Raw genomic sequence first — 22288 nt, 5'->3', positions numbered from 1 at the left:
ACTAAAGGGGGGGAATGTGGGTGGGAGGGGGTGTGCAGAGTGAAGGGGAATGAAAGGGGAAAATGGGACAACTGGAATGGCATAATAAAAAATATATTTAAAAAAAAGAAAGAAAAATATTTTAGGTCTACAAAAATAAGACAATTTAAGACCTCTCGCACATGTGGACCAGGAGACAGATGTACAAAATGTTTAGAATAGCAACTCATATATCCATTAGTGTGGAAATAAAATGTGGAATATTTATGCAGTAGAATACATAGAACAAGAGAAATAAACATAAGACAATAATCTTGAAATCACAGTACTGAATAAAGAAAGGTGGAGACAAACGGACACATGCTATATAATTCAAATTACAAAACCTTACAAAAGTGGCAAAATCAACTTATATTGTTTTTGAACACACATATATGTATGTATAAAGATATGTAATGAAAACCAACTCATTTAAAAAAACATAGTAACTGTCGAAGGAGTTTGTTATAATATGGACTTCTGAGAGACTAGAAATATTTGTTTTAGCTTATAAAGATTTTTGCTTCATTTAGTTTATCTGAATAATACTTTGTTCATGTGACAGTCTGTTTTACACAGTTTATCGAATGTTATGTTTCACAATAAAACAAAGTTTAAAAAAGAATGCAAAGATTGATTAGATAAAAATAATTGCATTACACATATTGCTATACATAAAATTCTAATAACTACCATTATTTTAATGTTTACTATGGATATTTATCTAAGATGATTTCCAGCTACAATGCCATTTGCTCTTTGGAAGAAAACCAGTAAAGTAATTACTGTTTTTATGGCTACCGAATTCAGGCAAAGAGAGATTCACCTCCCCAGTTCGCCCCATGTTAACGGCAAAGCCAAGATTAGAACGCAGGCAGCTGCTTCCATTGTCTGTGCTTTAGTGCTCTTTTTCCATGCGGTAAGGCGGCCCAGGCCTCCAGAGGACTCTGTCCACATAAAAAAGATGAAATTAAATGTCTTCTAATATAACAATGAAAGAAAAAACTGCAAAATGTTCATTTTACATCTTTTGCATCTTTAGTTAAAATACTAAAAAGAATTGCTTCTTACCAAGTTTCACATCATTATAAATTTCACATTCATCTCTGATTTATTAGCACTTCAAACACATGCTCATTTTATTTATGAAAATGACCTTGTTATCAATATATTTCTGATGCCATTTACATATTTTTCTCTCTCTCTCTATTTTGACTAAAAGCTTTATGAAAGCTTCTGTTTACCTCTCCGCAATGCCTACTTCATAGTGGATAAGTGAGTGCTTCACGAAGGATAAAGAGTTCAGTAAAAATCAGAAATAAAGTATAAACAAGACTTTTGACATTGAATTGATTTTTATCTCTTGTATTAATTCTGTAAAATGTAGGCTGTAATATATATAAGGATATGTATATTTTACCAAATTTTACTAAATAAAAGTTTACTGTTTATTTATTTATTTTTTATTTTTATGATCCCCTTTTATTTTACTTTTTTATTTATTTATTTTTATAATAAATTTTATTTAGTTACTTTTCAAGTACATTTTTTTATCTATTTCTCCCAAACTCCTTTTATGAAGCCAGCATCATCCTAATTCCAAAACCAGATAGAGATACAACAAAGAAAGAAAACTTCAGGCCAATATCACTGATGAACATAGACACTAAAATCCTCAACAAAATATTGGCAAATCGCATCCAACAATATATCCAAAAGATTATACACCATGACCAAGTGGGATTCATCCCAGGGATGCAAGGATGGTTCAACATTCGCAAAACAGTAAATGTAATTCATCACATAAACAAAAGCAAAGACAAAAACCACATGATCATATCAATAGACGCAGAAAAAGCTTTCGATAAGGTACAACACCCATTTATGATAAAAACACTCAGCAAAGTGGGAATAGAGGGAGCATTCCTCAATATAATAAAGGCCATTTATGAGAGACCTACAGCCAATATCATACTCAATGGGAAAAAACTAAAAGCTTTTCCACTAAGATCAGGAACAAGACAAGGATGTCCACTGTCACCACTTCTGTTCAATATAGTATTAGAAGTTTTGGCCACAGCGATCAGGCAGGAAAAGGAAATAAAAGGCATCCAAATAGGAAAGGAGGAAACAAAACTGTCACTGTTTGCAGATGACATGATAGTGTACATGGAAAAGCCTATAGACTCTACCCAAAAACTCTTTATTTTACTAAATAAAAGATTCTGAGATCTTACAGAAATTAATTAAAATCAAGTTTTTAAAAGTTGTTCTGGCTTTCTTTTTTTATTTTTATTTTATTATTTTATTTTTTAATTTAATTGTTGTTCAAGTACAGTTTTCTGTCTTTTACTCCCATCCCAGCCCACCCCCCAGTGCTCCTCACCTCCCTCCCATTTCCACCCCCCTTAGTTTTTCTCCATGTGTCCTTTATACTAGTTCCTATAAATTCTTCCCCTTTTCTCCCTGAAATTCCCTCCCCAATTCATATATTATTATTAATTTCCCATTTCATTGTGGCAAACTAGTAATAAATAAGCTAATAATCACTGCACTTACTCTGTTCCCTTTACAATCAGGGGACTAGGCTTTCTCTGGATTTCTAACTAATACAAAATAAGTGCGCTATGTATATTTATGAACTGAAGCCTGAAGAGTTTTATTTACATCAAATAAATTTGTTCCACAAACATTTTTATCTGCATTTCAGTGATAGAATTAGTGACACACGAGTAAATGCTTTATTTTTATAGAGATTTTTCTTCATCTTACCTTTTGTGGCAATTGCTATAATTTATCCAGTATTTCATTTGTAAACAGGACTTCCACAGTGTATTCTTTTGCTTAATTTGTTCTTGCTTATGAGTATTATTATCATGGTGTGTGATAATCTTTGCACAGTTCAGGTGTCACCATGTATCATAGTGCAAGTCATCTCTCAATACATTGTCCTCAAACCCAGTTTAATTCTCCAATTCATCCTGGGATTCTTTAACCAACTTTGTCAGGGGTGCATGAACATTACTGAATGTAAAGAGTGAAAGAAATAATAAGTTCTGCTGGCAAAATGTATTAATATTTTGGGGAAAATTGTAACTTGTTTTATACTGAGTCTGTGTAACCACACTGCCAGGTTCACTGTCTCGGGGGAGAAATTGGAGCAGAAGTCTGGGAGCACCTCCTCGTCATGATCCGATGTCCCTTTCTGGCTCTCTCTGCTACTATCAGTAATCCTGAGCATCTCACCGAGTAAGCCTCCATTTTGCATTCATTGTTATTGCTATTAGTGATGATAATAGTAATAATTAATAATCTGGTACATTTTTAAAGAGTAATCTCTAGGAGAAAACAATAAAAACTCTTCAAGCCAGACTTATTTTCTTTAAATTTTGTTATATGTAACTAGAAAACATTTGCTCCCATCCTTTGACTAGATAGATATAATTTATATACCTGGTTCTTGAAGCACTTTGTGTAAGGGTTGTTTAATTTTCCTGTTTATAGCTTGATATTTAGATTCCTAGAGAGCAGCATGTGGCAGGTTAGAACTATTCTTCCAATCTACTATGCACACTACTTTCCTGTACAAAACACCAAACGTGTTTTCAAAATGAATCAACCCATATTGTAGCAATGGATGTAACTGTTTTATTGCATCAATGAATTTCATAAGAAACCTCAAAGTTTCAGTTCTTGGTGATTGCATGAAAATAACAACTAATTAAACTATGGGAATACAAATATAGTTTTAATATGTCTAAAGTTGAGAAGATTTTTATTCTCTTAGAATCAATTTTAATGATTTTTCTCAGGAAACAAATGATATAGCTTTTCCTGCGATGATAATACCTTTCTTTTTTTTTTTAAATAACTAGATGGTTGGTGTTAATTAAAAGATACTGGCAACATGTTGAAAGCACAATGGAAAATTCTGGTTCATTGCAAGATGCCTCAAAAGTTGCCAGGAAACAGCAAAGAAAAGGAGTGGAAAAGCCGTCGTACAGAGTTAGACTGGGTATGATCTTAACCTAGGAGAAGGAGAGCCCTGCATGCTTGTATCATATTGGGGCATCATATATGTATAAGTCAATCTGATTCTCATTACAACTCTGAAAGGGAATCAATTTTGTCTTAATGTACAGTGGAAATGGAGCAAGAATATTAGCTCTAGAAGATTGTTATGCTGAATGCCACACAGCTAACAGGTGTGGATCTAATAAACCTGAGGACTATCAAAGTCTTTCCAAAGATTATCTGTTTCAAAACACTGCGAATTCCTGCATTATTCAGTGTGATTTAGGGCAGAACTGTAGCATGGATAAAAGTTTCACTCCTTATTTTGTAAGAAAACATTAAAAACAAAAACATTTCTAGAAGGCAGTTCAGTTTTGTTCTGCTAAAAAAACCAGTGCTTCAAAATAGCCTGTTTTACGTGTGGGCTAGTTCTGGTCTATCATCCTGGTTTCATACCACAGGAATATTTCTCTTCATGAATTTTCCTGACATTTAGATTATTCATTGTTTCTCAGAACTTGCCTTTGCTTTATAAATTTCTTTTTCTGGAATAATCTTTCATCCACACTTGACCAAATTCTATCTACTCATTGTTTAAGAGGTATTGTCTAGAGGCACAGCTCAAATACCACCTTAATTCTTTAGCTCAAGCCCCATAGTATGTCTGATGTTATGACATTTCCTACTGTCTATTGTAACTATTTTTATATGTCTTATTTTCCTTCAAAAGCACTAGACATTTTAAACATATATGTATATATATCTAAGTAAATAGATAATATAAACTAAATGATATATAAAACATTTTAAATCTATATCATGGTGTCTTTTATTTTATATGTACTATAAAAGTTTTACTAACATTTTAGAGTACATTTAGAGTACACTTATATGTACTCTAAATTAATGAATTTATTAATTCAGCAGAATTAATGAATGTTGCTATACATTATATACTTGTGACTGTTTTTATATGAATTCTATGAAGTAGTATAAAATTCTATTTTTCTGGCTACTTTTCAGCTAAGAGATGCGGATACTCATGAGACACTAGTGAGCTCACTTAACAAATATGAAAATGCCTGTTGTGCATCAGGTCCCATTGTTGGCCCTAGGATTACAGCAGAAAAATCATTGCTTTTCTGGAGCTTAAATTTTCATGTGGACATTGCTTAACAAAATGAATAGTAAATAAAATAAGAAATAATAAAAAATAAGTAGCATGCCAACTAGTAGTATGTGCTAAGAAAAAAATAAAGCCCAGTGTAATATTAATAGGGATATTTAGACTATCAGTTTCTTCAATTAAAGAAAATGAACAGAAAAATAGAATATACATATTCTTTCTTTGACCTGGTAATTTTATTCCTAAAGATAGAGAGATGATATAATAATAATAGTAATAGTGATACTCAATGTCCCTAATTAATTGTGTCTATATTATTTATTTACCCCATGCCCCATTATACAAAGGCACACTTTACAAGAATACATAGTGAAATAAATTAGAAAATCATAATTAAATACCAGGAACTGAAAAATGGTAATATAATGGAAGATTAAGGCCAGGAAGAAAAGTAAAGCACAGATAGGCAGTATAGGGACATTGAATCCCCTTTCAAAGTTCTTTCAAATGACTAGCATTGTTTGTAACATTTTATTGGCAATGAGCTCATGCATGGGTCTTCCTAGGCCTGCTTGTAATTGTAAAATCATAATTAGGTCATTGTTTTGAAAGCAAACAAATCTTAATGATCATTTCAATCCTATACTTACAGTATGGTACAAAGAGCGATACAATGACCTGGAAAAGTATGTGTGTTCCCTAAAGGATAATGACTTTATCATTGAACACTATCACCCATGTGCTGCACTTACAGTCAAGCATGTAAGTAAAAACCACTTTGGAAAATGTGCATGTACCAGATTGTTAAAAATCTGTAGATGGAATACAAAATTAATAATTCTGTATTTTATGGTCTTTAGTTAGAGAAATATGGAATCCCTTTAGACCTTGGATTTTCTCCACGGGAAAGCATACTGCTATATGATGCAATGGTACATGTTTGGCCAGAATGGACAAGAATGCAGGTGTGTGAACGTATACACTCAATGGCTGATGTCTTAGTTCTTTGGCTGTGGCAGTCCATGAATAATGAGCAAGTTCATGGATGGCTTTTATTCTGGTATGGATAAAGGCAGTATATTTTATTGTTAAGAATTTAAATTCCAGAGCCACAATGCTCCAGAATTGGGCAAATTAGTTCTATTTTTTTATTATCCATATTTTCCCTACCAAAAAAACTACTTTGTTGTGGAATTATGAAGTTAATTGAATTGCTATTTGTAAAATTCTTAGAATAGTAACTCACCATGGTAAAAATATGTATTTTTAAAATAAGCATTTTATACATTTTTATTTCTTTTACCTCTAAGGCTAAGTGCAGTATTAAAAGCATGTAGGTGTTGGTATGTTCTAATGAAAACAGAATAGTGTATAACCATTATATAGAGAGCAGAACTGTCAGCCTATGTGCAGTTAACTCTAACTGAATATGGATGAAAAAGACTGCGTGAGAGTTTTCCTTCATAACGGAAAACTTGTGTTTGGAAACTTGTAGAAGGGGTGATGACTTCACTTTACTTGGTATTTGTGGGTCTTCATTTTCAAGGAGTTAGAACCTGAAGAATTCAGCTGCTTCAAGAATAAAATAGTCATTATGAGGACAGATGCCAAGAAATATGAAGAGGAACTGAAAAAAGAAATGATTCGTTGGGTTCAGCTGGACCCAAGCAAGGTAGTTACAACCATTTAGGATTTTCTTCTAATTTCTTATTAATATGAAAAGGATCTGACTTTAGGTTCAGGAGAATGTCCCATAAAGCTCTTGAGGATTTGAAGATGAATACCCCATTGCCATGCTTTGCTATTCTAGCCTAAATTTAGTCAGCTAAATGTGGAAAAATGCAAAGAATCACTACTTGATTGAGATCCTTTTTGGACAACCCACACATGCTGGTGCCATGTCTTTCCTGAATCTCAAGTTGGGCTATTGCTTTTCATAGAAGACAGGACTTCTCTGATTTCTGATACAACTGGGTCATAACCCTGACTTTCTTCTCCAATATTTCCCCAAAGAAGACCTTTTATATGCTTTCTTATATGAATAGGTGACCAACAAGTTTCTGTCTGTTGCCAATAAACTAGAAAGATAAGAGAAATTACAAGTAGTATTTAATTTATGTTACTTACTGTCGGTTGTATTTTTTGACTTTACTTATTTGTGATGATAAAATCCCGATGATACTTTACCTCCTGAAGATGGGAACTACAGCATTTCAATGCATAAGCAGTGGCCCATATCTATAGTTACCCAGGGCTGATTCACCAGACTGTTAGAAGAAAAAGAACATGGTCCCACTCATTTACATTTACTGACATGTAATATCAAACAATCTTCACTACTTGGGGCCCAAAGTCATGGTTAAAATATGATTACTTCTTGATCAGTTCAGGAAATGAAAGCAAAATTTTAATCCATCCCTATTTTCTGCATTCTCTTTCCATGTGAGAAGGAACCCATTTTTTAAAATTTTAATTGCACACTGGCTTGGGCAGACTACCTGACCTGTGAGCCTGAAAACCAACCAAATGTCAAGAATTGCTATTATATAAAATAGAGGTTTTCAACAGTAGCTGCTTATAAAAAATGCAACTTATAAATTCTCATTTGATTGACCTCATGTGGCTGGAGCACTGGAATTTTAAAGAGATTCTAGGAAATTTTAATGTGCAAACAGGGTTGAAAACCTTTAGTTTATCATTGCAATTTCATATGAACACACTGGCATATATGGATACCAGCCTAGATCAAACTTAACTTTACTTAGTCCTCTTGACTAACAATATTTTAGGAGGTGGCAAATCCCTAAGCTCTAATTAGTTTCATCCAATATCCTCTTCAGTAGGCACAAGTCATAGATTTCTTTCCCTTAGAGCTTATGATGTGCCTCGTGTCAATGAGTGATGCCATTCATAACATGAAAATTCTCTTCACATCTATTGCACCTTGTCTAATAATTTTTGTTGGGTATTTTACATTCTTTTCAGCTAAAATTTTAGTTTTAAACATTTACTTTTCTTAATTTTTAAATTTTAGGCATATTTAAAAATATTATTTATAGACCAGTAGGGTATATATAGAATATCAGTTGAATGAGTAAATTAATAAGATTATTTCTTAATTTTATTTTTTTACCAGGAATCCTCTGGTATCATAATCTGAATTCTGCTTTTAGTCAATATTTATGTGGCCAGCTTTTTCTCTTGCTATATTATAATATTTTTATTCTATATTACTTTTAATTAGAAGACCAGTTATAAATATTACTTTATCCCAATTATTTGACCTGATTAACTTAAAGTTGTTTTGCTTTTTCACTTATACCATTTCTCTGTGGTTTGATATGGCTTTGATTAATGTTATAATTTTACACAGTTGGGGACATCGACACATTTTCCAGTTGTGAAATGAGATCCCTCTCAGCAGATATTTAACAGAGTTGACGTATTTTAGTCTTATAGTTGGTGACAATCTTTTCTCCTGTTTTGGCATCTGTGATGATTTCTTGTTTATCTGAAGTTCATGGAAGGATGTTTGTTCAGAAACTCCAGTTTTACTATATATAGGAAAAACTTTTATTATAAGTGTCATGTTTCAAAATTTCTTTCTTTTTTAAGTTTTCTTTGTGTTTTTTTTTCTACTCCTCTAGTTGATTTTTTTTTAGCCATATCTTTTCCTTTGTGGGCTCTCTTGGCACTATACGCATTTATTTATATTTTTCAGAACTTTTTATTCCGAGGTTATTGATCTACTTTTAAGTCCTTATCAGCTAATTCCAACATCTTTATAATCTTTTATGATTATCTGGGATAATTTTCTTTCCTCTTGAGAAGGGGTCATATTTTCCTTGTTCCTTATATGTTGTTATTTTGTGGGATTGTCTTCTTTTTTGTTATTTTTGGACTGTGAATCTTATATTGTGGAGATTCTGTATTCTGTTATAGCCCTCTGGAGAATTTTTTAAAATTTATCTTAGAAGGTAATTATAACTTAAACTCAAATTACAAATCCTGTCTTTTGAGTGACAGCTAAAATCTCCATTTTTTCATCCTTAGTTGGGCTGTATGAAGTTTATTTGGCCTGTGCGGGGGTCAATAGATAAATTTGGGCTTAGTTTATTCACAGATTTTAGGAATTTTCTTTTGTAGCTCTCTCCTTTCTGGAATTCTCTACTCATGTTAGTGGCTATTGTTCTTAGCGGAATTTTCTGTTTCTTTACAAAAAAGATTGCAGGATGGGGGTGGAAAAGGGTTTGTCAACATTTTGGCTTAGGTGTATGTCCCCCGGTTAAAAGCCAGGAAGCTGTAATTCTCCACTCCTTTCCCTGTAGACTCTCCTCCAGAACCTGTCTGCTTTTGTTTCGCTTTTCGGGTTATTGTTTGGTTGTATTTTTCCTCAAAGTGGCAGTTGTTACCTGCAATAAGGTGGGTTCCAGTAGGGACTCATTCACCTGTAACAAATGCAGAAAGAAGCAGAACTCTTGCTTTCTCTTTTTGTTCTCAGAGAATTCCTCTCACACTCCTGAAGGAGAATATATATATCCTACTAGATTGCCATAATGTTCTGGAAACTCCACTGGCACTTTTCATATGCACTGACTTACCTCTTTCTATTCCATTTTACCTATAGTATATAGACTTCCCACTGATAAAAACATAACTGCTTTTTCTCAAATCATTGGGCAATGGTATCATAAAGAAAACAACCTTTCTCACTTAAAGGCAGAGTAAGCTGTACCACAGCAATTTTTAAAAATATTTGGCTTCCTCTACTGAAGCCGCAGCTCTTGAGGTCTAGTGGGAGCCCTTTCCCAGGCTGCAGGCCAGGCCGGGGAAGGCTGGGTCACCAGGTTCTTGCGGAGTGAATTAATCTCTACCTTCGAAGAGCTGCAGATGGCTCTGAGATGTGTTTCTTCAGGGTGAGTCAACAGATGAAGTAGAAAAAATGAGAGAATGGAGAAAAGCTTGTTCAAATTTTTTACGATAGATTTATGATGTATAAATTGAGTCATTAAACATAAACAAAAAATAAGAAAACATATCTTATTTTTTCCAAAATACATATACTCTGGAAAATTGGAAGCGTTCCCCTGGTGTTTTATTCCTCCTTGAGCTTATATTTAACTACACACTTCTCTATCCTCAACAGTTATAGATATTTTTGATTTAGTGGTTGATTTGTTGTGTCTCTCACAGCTAGGTTCCTAAACCCTCAGGGAGTTAGCTGAATTCTCTTCCATAATTATATTTGTTCACATTTCTTAGTTTTCTTAGGACAACCATGCTTTGCATCTCTTGTTTATAATAGCCTCCTCAGTCCTTCCTCCCCTCTTAACATGAATTTGATGATGAATTTGTACAAATTCATAACATACAATTGGTATTTGTAGAATTTTGAGCAATTTTAACTCTATTTAAGTTAAAGTCTTGCTTCCTATGCCCTGTGCTCACCCTGTTAATAGCCAAGATCAGTGTGTGACAATCTCTGTGCACTTCCATAAACACCATAGGCATGATTATAACATAATTGAAATACATCATTCAAGTTTTGATAGATTCTTATTTTATTTAAAAATGTACATAAATTGAATATGATTCCCAGCTTACTCCATGAAAATTTACTAAGCCTAACCACTCTGATTTTCAGTTTCAAACGCTAGCTGACTGTGTCATCTTTTCTTCACAGTTGTAAATATTTCATGATTTATCTTACTTATAATAATTTTATTCAGGTGAATCAGTTACTAAAGTACCTTAAGCCTCAGACTTTTGATTGTGCAGAAACTGAAAAGCGAAGAATGTTTCCCCATTTTGTGGAAAAACTTAAAGAAATGAATAAGCTGCCTGCAATATTCTTTTCGTAAGTAACATTTACTTAGCTTTATATTTAATGTTGTATGAACTTGAAGACTTTTGAAAGCAATAATGTGGATAACCTCTGATTCATAATAGAATTTTAAGAAATTTTAACTCTATGTCATACTTATGATATCAAGCTGGATATAGGATGAGAGGAACACCTCTCAGTCAATTATACTTCAAAACCTAACCATATAGTTTAGTGCAGTAGAATTCTCTGTCCTATCAATTATTAGAAAAGTTCTTTATACCATCAAAGTAAAATAAAGGGAAAAGGGTAAAATGTAATGTGCACTTGCCAAAAGACAGCCTGTATGATAACACACATACATTCCATATGCACATGTATGACCTCGCTGTATTTGTTCTCTGGGTTCTTTGCAAAAGTGGTTACATCTAAATTCTTCATTAAAAAGGAAAGACCTTCAGTCTGCTCATCTCCCTTTTTCTATTTTTCCCTTCAAAGCGCTAAAAGAAAGGTTAGTTGGGGCTTAGTGACAATATCATATAATTAGCAATCATATTTTCATTGCACTTAAAATACAGATTTTCCTTTGGGAAATATTTAATCAAATTTATATGGATGGAATGCGCTCACACTCAATTCATTTCACTTTGCTTCTTGGTGCTGGGCCCAGGACTCAGGGATGCAGACACAATCTGTGACTTGACTGCCTATAAGGAATTGATTCTAAGAAGAGTGGTTGTATGTGAACTTGAAACAGTTAGATTCAATAGTTTAGCTAGTCACAATATACAGAGTTATGTAATATTTCAGTATTTAAGGCATTCTGTAAATGTTAATGGTAAATATGAGGAGACACTTGTCACCTCTGGGAACATAAGACAGTAAAATAGTAAATTATCAATTTAAAAGTGGTCTGTCCCTAAAAGGTATAACATAATATACATTTGAAGTAAATATGTGATAATGGCATTACGTGCTTCAGAGTTTAGTGGAAAGAGACATCCATGGGCTAGGGAGGTTATAGATATTTTTACACAGGGGTTGGGTCTCAAAGTGTAGGTGTTCTCCACCAGGAGGAGAGAGGAGGAAATCTAGATCTAATTTAATCCCTTCCATTTGAGACAAATCTCCAAAGCAAACAAACAAATTAAAGGCAGATTATGAGTAAAACTTACATGGTTATATGTAATGTCTCTCTCTCATATATATGAGATATATCTATAAAATATATGAGTATATCTGTGTATATATATGTGTGTGTATATATTTACACACACATAGGATTGATGTGAAGATGAAATTTTTAAAGATGCTGATAAATTTTTAATTTAGATTCAACATTCACTCAGTGGAACTATCAGCTTCACGACTTCTTACAAATTCGATAATCAAACGGAATACTGATAAAGACCCAAATTCTGAAAGAGAGAAGAACAATTTGAACAAGAAACTACAGAAAGTGGTAAAGTCTCAAAAAAGAAACTGTGCTGCGTGAGTATTTGTACTTGAGTTGTGAATTTTTAAAGTTTAAAATAAACTGTATGAGTTTTTAATAAACTTTTTATAATTCAAACTTTTTATAATGTGATGATGTGATTTTTTGTTTCTTTTGTATGACACATCAAGTTAATTGACTAATACTTCACTTTTGGAAGGATATCCAGGAAAGGACTTTTTAAAGTATTTTATAATATTCCAAAAAATTATATAATAACTTGCAATAATTTTAGTCATTGTATTAGCTCCTTTCTTTTTTCTTGTAAGTGCAAGTTATACATTTGTTTTTCAGGAATTGTAACTTGCCAATTTGCTAGAAATAAATTGTATAATTGCTTACATTCACTTTTAAAAGATAGACATTAAAATGTCAAATAGCTCATTAGTCAAACAAGTTCACTAGCATAATTGTCTTTTAATATAATACAGAAAATATGATTTTTTTGTATTTTATGCCATTATTGTCTTAATATAAAAGATACAAATATGTGAAGAAATGCCTTTATTTTCATTTCATCCTAGTGTATAAATTAACCTGGGAAACATGGTGTAGGAATTTTGTTACATAACTTTGATTGTTGTTACACAATGCTCACCCTCACTCAGGATTCTTTTCTAGCATTTGCCCTACTGACTCCTGAAAGAAATTATAACCATAATGCAGTAAATTATTTTTTTGACTATTTCATGAGCTGGGAGTGGTCATACAGAATACTTTTGAGTCTTAGAAGAGTGAAAATTCAGGTAGGATGGCTGATGCAGACCTGTTTCAGTGGCCCAGTAGCTGGTCACCCTCTGTGGGCCGTTCTATCCAAGTAATGACTTATTAAGAAGTACCCCGATATACCTCCAGGTTCATTTTGGCATGTGCAGAAAATCAATTACAGGTTATGTTAGAAAGAAGACAGTCTTGCAGATAAAATTATTCTATACTTCTTCAACTATAAAGAATTTGCATTTTATGCAGTTATTAGGAAAATTAATTTTTCTATCAAATTTAATGTCAAAAATATTGTTCCACTGAAAATAAATTGATGTTTCCCTTTCTCCCTTCCTTGTTCTCTAAAACACAGGCGGCAAACACAAGGCCCACAGGCCGAATCCAGCCCTCCACCTTGTTTCTACCTGGTCGCAGCGCCAAGCTCCTTATACCTAGTTAAGGAGTAGTTACATCATACAGTCCTGAAGTTACGTTAGGTCCTTTGAGGGCAACTGTGAAGCTGATGCGGCCCTGGTGGAAGTGAGGTACAGAAAACCTTCTGTACCTCCCCTATCTTTCATGCTAACCCTTGCTCTAAAATAAATAAATAAACAATTTAAAAAGATTTCTTCCTTTGGATGTAGAAAATAAATTAAAATTTGGTTGGCGTGAGGGATAGAAGAGGTACAGAAGGTTTTTCTATTTTGTGTTAGGGTCAAATATACTTTAATGGGAAGACGATAAAAGAGACAATTGAGGTAATTAAGGCCTGACGAATATTCTCTAATAGGCACATTGTGTTTCAGGTTTGAATTATCTGCAGTTCTTTTCATCTGGTATTTATGTATATAAACTCAAACTTAAAAAAATAAAAAGAAACAAGCTACAATCAATATACTTACTGATTTTCAATATTTTTATATTTAGATTTTTTAATTCAGATTCAGGTTCTAGGATTCAAAGAATCATTGTATTGGGAGCTGAAATAAAGGAAATGAAGAAAAACCTTAAGAAGTATTATGCAGTGACTCCAGACTGTACTTATGCAGACCATACAGTTGTGGATAACCAGGTAAGGCAAAAGGAACAAGGATACAGTCAGGTGTCCAGGTGGGCATGTTGACCTACTAGGGCTGCCATAACAAAGGGCCACAGAGCGAGTGTCCTAAACAACTGATACTTATTTTCTCCCAGTTCTGGAGAGTGGAAGTTGGAGATCGAGGTGTTGGCAGGGTCGTTCCTTCTGAGGACTGTGAGGGAAGGATCTGTTCCAGATCTTTCTCCTTGGCATGCAGGAGGCCATCTTCATTCTGCATCTTCATATCTTCTTCCATTTTATGTATATCTGTTGAAATTTTCTATTCTTGTAAGCATACTAGTCACAGTGAATGAGAGGCCATCCTTATGACCTCATTTTACCTGAATTACTTTGTAAAGCACCTCTATTCAAATACAGTCACATCTTGAGGTACTGGGGGTTAAGACTTTGACATAAGAATTTTTGGAGAAACACACTTTAACACATAAAAGTCTACATAGTGTCTATATTGTTATATGGAATTTATAAAACATACAACATAATCTAAATTAATCTTGAAACAATGAATTGGAGCCTAAAGTTTGAGGCTAGAAAAATTAAGATAATTTGCTTGAGTTTATACAGTCATTAAAAGCAGCTCAAAGAATTGTGCCAAAGTATAACTCTGATACCTATGAAATTGCATTTACTAGTTGAAGTTAGTTATAACTATTTCTATATGTAGACAGATATATTAAAAGTAAATGTAAGATCATTTTTCTGAGCTATAGGCTTAAGCAACAATTAGCTAAAAGAACCTTAAAATCATTTGTCTTTCTTCTGGAAGTTCTTTCTTATCTGTTTTTTTAAATTGTCTGGAACCTAGTTGTTCAAACTGTAAACTGTGGAGTCATGATGTCTTACACTTCTCACTTATGCCACGCCTCATTCAGAAATGTAACTCTAAAACATGGAGAGAAACCCTGAACAATGGGTGCTCATTAAATGTTTGTTGGTTGACCTAATCATTCATGTAGTAGTCAGAGAAATGTAGTTATTACTTTTTTATGCCTTTTTATTTCCTTAAGTTATGGGAGAGAGGGAGAAAAAGAGGCAGATTGAGAGAAAAAGGATGAAAGAGAGAACGAAAAGAGAGGAGCAATAATAGTGACTGACAGACAGACAAAGTATATAGAAATAGACCCACAGAGTTTCAGAGAGAGGGGGAAAGAGACAGAGAGAGGGAGAGAAAGAAAGAGGGAGGGAGGGAGGGCAAGGGGTAGAAAGAGAGAGAAACAGTGACAGATATAAAGATAACACACAAAAAAGATAGACAAGACACAAAGAATGAAAGAGAGAAAGAGGACAACCAACATGGATCAGACATGACTGGACAACCAACACCAATCAGACATGACATGAAAAAGAAACGAAATAAGTTACATATTTTTTCAGACCATAAGATGCACCTAGGTTTTAGAGGAGGAAAATAGGAAAAAAATGTTTGAAGCAAAAAAAATGTGGTAACATATTTTATAACATAAATAACATAATATTTTACCAATGTAAATGTAAGCAGAACTCAACAGCAGCATCAACAATGATAATTCCTCCCAAATTTGGGGAGAAAGTGCATCTTGTAGTCCAAAAAATATGGTAGATTTGGATTAACAGCAAAAATAAAGCAATATTAGGGTGGTAGCAAATTAGACTAAGCTGAGAATTTAGGCAGGGATGGGTTTTGGTACCAGCCTCAGGGCACTCTGGTCCCTCATCTCTCTTATCTTCACCCTTCGGTGTCTCCTCATTTTCAGAGGGTGATCTGGAGACCTTAGTTCAGTTCATTAGAGCCATAACCAGTGATTCCACAGTTTGAAACCAAGGGTACATCTCAACCACTCAGTGCGTATGGGGAAGGAAATAGGGTGCATGTTCCTGACAAACAAATAGATGAAGAAAGCATTGCTGTGTGTAAAGTTGGGTTACATTTTCTTGTATCAGATATCAAACTTTGAATATCAGGTACAATGAAACCATTCTACTAAAATACCATCCATATATTGGGCATTTTGTAGTTTAAACAAGCTTTTGATTCTGGCCACAACTATTTTTAGAAGTGTGTCCAACTCTGCATTGATTTCTAAACTGCTTTTTAATACATGGCATCATGGTTAAGTTGAAGGATAAATGCTTCAAGTTGATACTGCAGACTCTTTGTTTGGGATATTTCAGACTTTATCAAAGATTTTATACAGACTGAGAGGAACAAGAAAAAGCTACAAACTGCACGGTCTGTTAAGGCGGGGCATCGGATATCATCATGGTTCAATGGAATATAAACAAAGACAAGTTGTCGAGATGCTTTTCAGACTGAAGCACGTCAAGGTTGGTGAACTTGGAGGATAACTTTCCTGAAAGCAGTGCCCTCACTCCTTTGAGCAGAGGCCTCATTAGGAGGGAAAAAATGTACTCTGACATAATCCTTCCACTTGGAGGGATGTTCTGTTAACATTTTAGCATATTCTGTTCTTTCAGATATATTTTATACAGTTAATATGTAATGTATATACAATTAGGGTCTGCTTTACCAAACAGTATATAATTGTCTATTATGAATTAGCATTACATAATGAACAGTTTATGAGTGCATCATAATATATGTAAAATTCATTTAAACATTCTGCTAATGTTGAAATTTTTGTTTATAAACATGTCACTAGTTTGGATTATTGATGAGATCCACTGACTCTGCAAAGTGACATCACTGTTTCAAAGAACAAAGTTATTTTCAAGCTCCAGAAATACATTGCTAAATTTCTTTCCTGGCTTAATCCATTTTTTTACTTCACCTTGACAAATGTTAAGTATTATGGTTAAAAAATGGTGTCATGAATACAGTGCAGAGAGTATCTTATATGACATGCACCCAATTTTCCATTTAAAAATTTTACACTAGTATGGTACATTTGTTATAACTATCTAATATTGATTTGTTTTTATTAACTAAAGTTCATTATTTATTCAGACTTCTTCAGTTGTTCCTCTAATGTCCTTTTTCTGTTCCAAGATCCTACCCAGGATGCAACATTTTATTTATTTGTCAGACCTTTTTAGGCTCTCTTGCTTGTGAAAGTTTCTTAGATTTGCATTGTTTTTGAAGATCTTGATGGTTATAAGGATAATGGATCAGATATTTTTGTAGAATATTACTCAACTGGGATTTCACCGATGTTCTTCCTCATGATCACATGAGGTCTATGTGTTGCTTGTAGGAAGACCTCAGAGGTAACATGTCATTCTCATCATATTGTATTGGGCTTATAGACTATGGACATGACATCACTATTGATATTCATCTTGAGCATCTGGCCAAGATCATATTTATTAGACTTTTTCACTATAAAATAACTTTTTATTGTCCTTTTCTGTACTGCCCTCCTTGAAAGGAAGCTGCTATGCACAACCCACACTTAAGGAGTAGGTAGTTCAGTTATACTTTCTCCTTATAGTTGGACTATCTACATAAATTATTTAGAATTATTCTGTATAAGAGTTGCATCTCTTCTCCTTCATTCCTTTATGAACACAACATTTATTTATGTCGGTATGGACACATGAATATTTATTTTATACTTTGGATGTAACTCAATGCTGGTTTACCTATGTTCTTGTTCAAATTGTTCCCGTTTCAGCAATTGGGAGCTCTTTCACTTGCTTTCTCTAACCCTCTGGCATGCATTGTGAGTTGTTTGTTTTTGAGTACTTCCTTATTTCTGGTGAAGTAAGATGCTCACTCATCTTATATATTTCTTGCCCAGCCTTAGAATAAGTCATGTGTCCAAAGAGCCCTGATTTCCTTTAGACAAGCCTGAGAAACTTACAATCAAAGAGTCCAAGGAGACATGCCTATCAAACATCATATGGTTCCCTGGGCGGATCCTAAAAAAGGACATTAGGTCAAACCAAGGAAATCTGGGGAAAATATGAGCTTTGGTTAATAATACTGTGTCAATATTTTTTCATTAGTTGTAACAGATGTACAGGACCAATTTAAGATATTAATAATAGAAAAAACTGGGTGCAGAACATAGAAACTCTTTATTATCTTCGCAAATTTCTGGAAATTTAAAAGGGTTCTAAAAATAAAGTTTATTTAGCAATATGTTCTGTATGTACTCAAGTATGTGTTCTGTGTGTCCTGGTTTCAGTGTTCTGTGAGACTTCTTAATTTAAATCTGTATTATTAGACCTTTTTTTTATACCTTCTATCAATTATGAGGGTAGAATTATGAGTTAGAAAGTGTTAAAATCTTACTGTTAATGTAAATTTTTATTTTTCCTTGTAGTTCTGTTAGTTTTATTTTACATGTTTTAATATGTACTATATTGTATAAGAAAATGGCATTAAAGATAAAGCACATTAAAAGCACTCTGAGAAAATAGATTCACAGAGTAGGTGAGTGACTTCTGACTTGTCAAAAGCAAAATGAAATCCAGAAGTAAGTGAAATCTTATCTTAAAAATTTAAAGAAAATACTTTCCAATTTAGTTTTTATATACAGCCAAATTATTTTTCTAGAATGAGGGCAAAATGGAGAATTTCAGACAAATAAACACAGAGATTTTTGACCATTTTGCCTCATCAATTAAAAGAAAATTCTTAATTAGAAAGAATGGAAGTAATTTTAGAAAAATGAGAGTTGTTTAAAAATACATTGAGAGTAATCCTAGAAAAATGCAAATATAGTTAAATTAAAAGTTTTATTATCTGAATAAAAATATCCACTTGGAACTTTTTAAAAAGGAAAAATATGTTACAGTAGTGTATGTCTTGGAAGTGGGGGTTAATTGAGGAAATGTCTAAAGGAGTATAAAATTATTGATTAATTTTGGACCTTTAAAAGATAAGTACAGATTATGTAAGTTTGTCAATACTCACTGAAAAAACAAAATTTGAGTGTTCAACTTCCAAACTACAGAGGAAAAGTAAATGGCACTAAAACATCCAAATGAATTAAAAAATAGCCAAGAAAGCAGACAAAATGATATTGAAACACTGTGACAATGAGTATAAAATGATATCCAGTTCATCAAATATAATAATTATGTTAAATAAACTGATGCATATGAACTCAATGACTCTAAGAGAAACATTTTTAAAGCTAATTAACAAAATATCTAACTAGGTGTTGATTATATGGGACATATTTAAAACATAAGAAGAAAAAAGAATTGAAAGGAAAAGAAATGTAAATAAAAACCAAAAGAAAGCTGATGCAGCTATATTTATATTAAATATTTATATTAATTTATATTTATATTAAACAAAATATGTTAAGATAAAATTATTACTAAAGGTACAGATGGTTCCACTATTAGAAAGGTATACTAATTGAACATTTTTACAATGTAAAAATATAAAAAGAAAAAAGTCATAATGGAAATAAAAAATATATAGTAGACAGATAAGTAAAACACTGTCTAGCCAAACTTATGTAGTGGAGCTAAACTGATAGAGAAAAAAATATATTTTGAAGAGAGAAAGTGTAAAAGAGAAGTAAGAAAGAGTACAAGCAATCTCAAGTGGGGTTGGGCTAAAATAGAGATAAGACATTCTTGGTTTTATCAAGAATTCTTGGTTAGCTTCAGTTTTTACTAAGAAATGTGAGTTAAAATAGTATTTTTAAATTGAGACAGGAAAGGGAAATCCTAGGAAATACCTTTAGTCATATATTTTATCTCAATTCAAAATACTATTTTCTACTCAATACACCATCAAGTCACCTCCAAAAAAATCAAAATGCCCATCAGATTGTTCAGCTTCAATTCTTCTCCTCCTAAAATTGGTTTACACACTAACCAAAGCAGTTGTATAAATCTTAATTATATCATGTTATGCCCCTTTCTCTTAAAGTCTTAACTCCTTGGAGTGGTTTTTTTATGCTTGATGTGACCTGGGTTCTGCTCCCTCTCTTCAAAACTACCCCCTACTGTACTTTTAGAAATTTTTTTTGTATAAAATAATACTGCTTTTACAACCTAGTGCTTTTATTTGTGCACAATAATTATACATTTACCGAATGACTATGATTTCACATCATTTTACAATCTAAAAAGGCTAGATAATTATATTAAGGAAAACATGAAAGTGAGTGCAAATCTCTGACTTATTAAAAAAATGTAGTTTGTATTTTTGGTAACATTGACTTCGCCTTTTTCCCCAAGAAAAGTGATTTTAAGAGAGTCTAATCAACATTTAAAGACTATGCATGCATTAATGTATTCTAGGTTAAATTTATTTTTTTAATTATTTTTTAAATTTAAAACATGTTTTTTTAATTGTATTTATTTATCTTTAGAGGGGAAGGGAAGGAGAGAGGGAGAGAAATATCAATGTATGGTTGCCTATCCTGCGTCGCCGGCTGGGAACTGGCCTGCAACCCAGGCATGTGCCCTGGGGGGCGCTGCCCCAGGATGGGCCCTGAGGGAATCAGCGAACTGGCTGCCCCAGGCATGGGCCCTGACTGGGAATCAAAGCCGGGAACTGGCCTGCAACCCAGGCATGGGCCCTGACTGGGAATCAAAGCCGGGAACTGGCCTGCAACCCAGGCATGGGCCCTGACTGGGAATCAAAGCCGGGTCGTTTGGTTTGCAGGTCTGCGCTCAATCCACTGAGCTACACCATCCAGGGCTTATTTATTTGTTTATTTTTTTTACCCTTCACCCTTAGGTAATAACAGCTACCTCCACCCTTGCTTTGGGGATTAACATGCCATGTAAATCTGTTGTTTTTATGGAAGATTCTGTTTTTTTGGATGCCTTGAACTTTCGACAGGTATTTATACAATTTTTGCATGCCTATATTTGCATACATAGGGGTTGGGAACATCTATTCAGTAAGCCAAAAAAAGACCTTGTTTATTTTGAAACTTTGGGGGATAAATTTACTTATTAGGTCAAGTAGTTTTTCATAGGTTTATTGGAATTATTTATTGATTTTAGAAACAGAGGAAAAGAGTGGGGGAAAGAGAGGGAGAAACATCAATGTGAGAGAGAAACATGGTAGGTTGCCTCCTTTATGCACCCCAGCTGGGAGCAAACCCACAACCTAGGCATATCCAGACAATGCTCTAATACCTGAGCTGCCAGGCTACCAGGTCAGGACCTCATTGCTTGATTCTTGTATGTGCCCTGACCAGGACTTGAACCTGCCACCTTTTTGTGTACAGGACGACAGTCCAACCAACTGAGCCACCCAGCCAGGGCACCCCTACTTTAAAAGTCATGGTCTTAAAACATAGTCGTTACTAAAATAGCAAACACTTTGATAATATATATTTAAAATAAAATAATATTTTACACTTTGCTAAACTTGATATATCAAGCAACAAAGAACTCTCAAGATTTTTGGAAGTTTAATTATTTCTTGTGGTACAGGTAAGTCAGACATTAACCATTCACAGAGGCAAGATTTGAAATGACTTAAATGTGTTATGTTATAATCTCTTTAGATGTCTGGTCGTGCAGGAAGACGTGGAGAAGATCTTACAGGAAATGTGTTCTTCTATGACATTCCATTACCTAAGATAGAAAGGCTCTTAAAGTCGAATGTGCCCAAACTGAAGGGTCAGTTTCCTTTAAGCATTTCCTTGGTTCTCAGACTTATGCTCCTAGTTGCCAAAGCAGATGACAAGGAAGATGCCAAAGCAAAGGTACACTGTTTTATATTATTGAATTACCTAATTAAGTATAGTCATGTAAGCTCAATTTTATCATAAATTACATAAACTGAAGAGAAGAAAATTATAAAGAGAATAAAAACTCACTGTAACATTTGATTCTACTTTATAGTCCCCTTATTCAATGTAGAAACTTGCTTTCAATTTCACACATTAAACATGTGGAAAATTAAACCCATGCTTGTCCTGTTATAATAACCCCTGGGTTTCATATATATCAGAAAACAAACATTTTCATGTAATTATATCTGGTCTCAAAGATTTAAAAACAAATTTCAAAGAAATAACTAATGGTTGAAAAACAAAAGATGCTGCAATATTCGTAATGATTGGTTTTCCATTTTTATACTTT

At 33.4% G+C, this 22288-nt stretch overlaps 1 protein-coding gene across 4 annotated transcripts in view; it reads left to right on the top strand.

The window, feature by feature from the left end:
• The window catches only part of LOC119054885 (probable ATP-dependent RNA helicase DDX60), an 80899-nt gene that overhangs the window by 38845 nt on the left and 19766 nt on the right, over positions 1–22288 (top strand). For all 4 annotated transcript variants that reach the window (XM_037152923.2, XM_037152921.2, XM_053658652.1 and 1 more), the window contains 11 exons: positions 3152–3267; positions 3894–4033; positions 5811–5920; positions 6019–6123; positions 6705–6830; positions 10888–11015; positions 12315–12473; positions 14107–14251; positions 16430–16582; positions 20928–21032; positions 21709–21909. In XM_037152923.2, coding sequence (XP_037008818.2) covers positions 3152–3267; positions 3894–4033; positions 5811–5920; positions 6019–6123; positions 6705–6830; positions 10888–11015; positions 12315–12473; positions 14107–14251; positions 16430–16582; positions 20928–21032; positions 21709–21909 — 1488 coding nt within the window. The remainder of the gene's footprint in view (positions 1–3151; positions 3268–3893; positions 4034–5810; positions 5921–6018; positions 6124–6704; positions 6831–10887; positions 11016–12314; positions 12474–14106; positions 14252–16429; positions 16583–20927; positions 21033–21708; positions 21910–22288) is intronic.

The sequence above is a fragment of the Artibeus jamaicensis genome, unplaced genomic scaffold, assembly GCF_021234435.1.
Source record: "Artibeus jamaicensis isolate MK-2021 breed Jamaican fruit bat unplaced genomic scaffold, CSHL_Jam_final scaffold_537, whole genome shotgun sequence".
In the NCBI taxonomy this organism is placed as follows: domain Eukaryota; kingdom Metazoa; phylum Chordata; class Mammalia; order Chiroptera; family Phyllostomidae; genus Artibeus; species Artibeus jamaicensis.
This window is presented reverse-complemented; position numbering and strand designations above follow the sequence as displayed.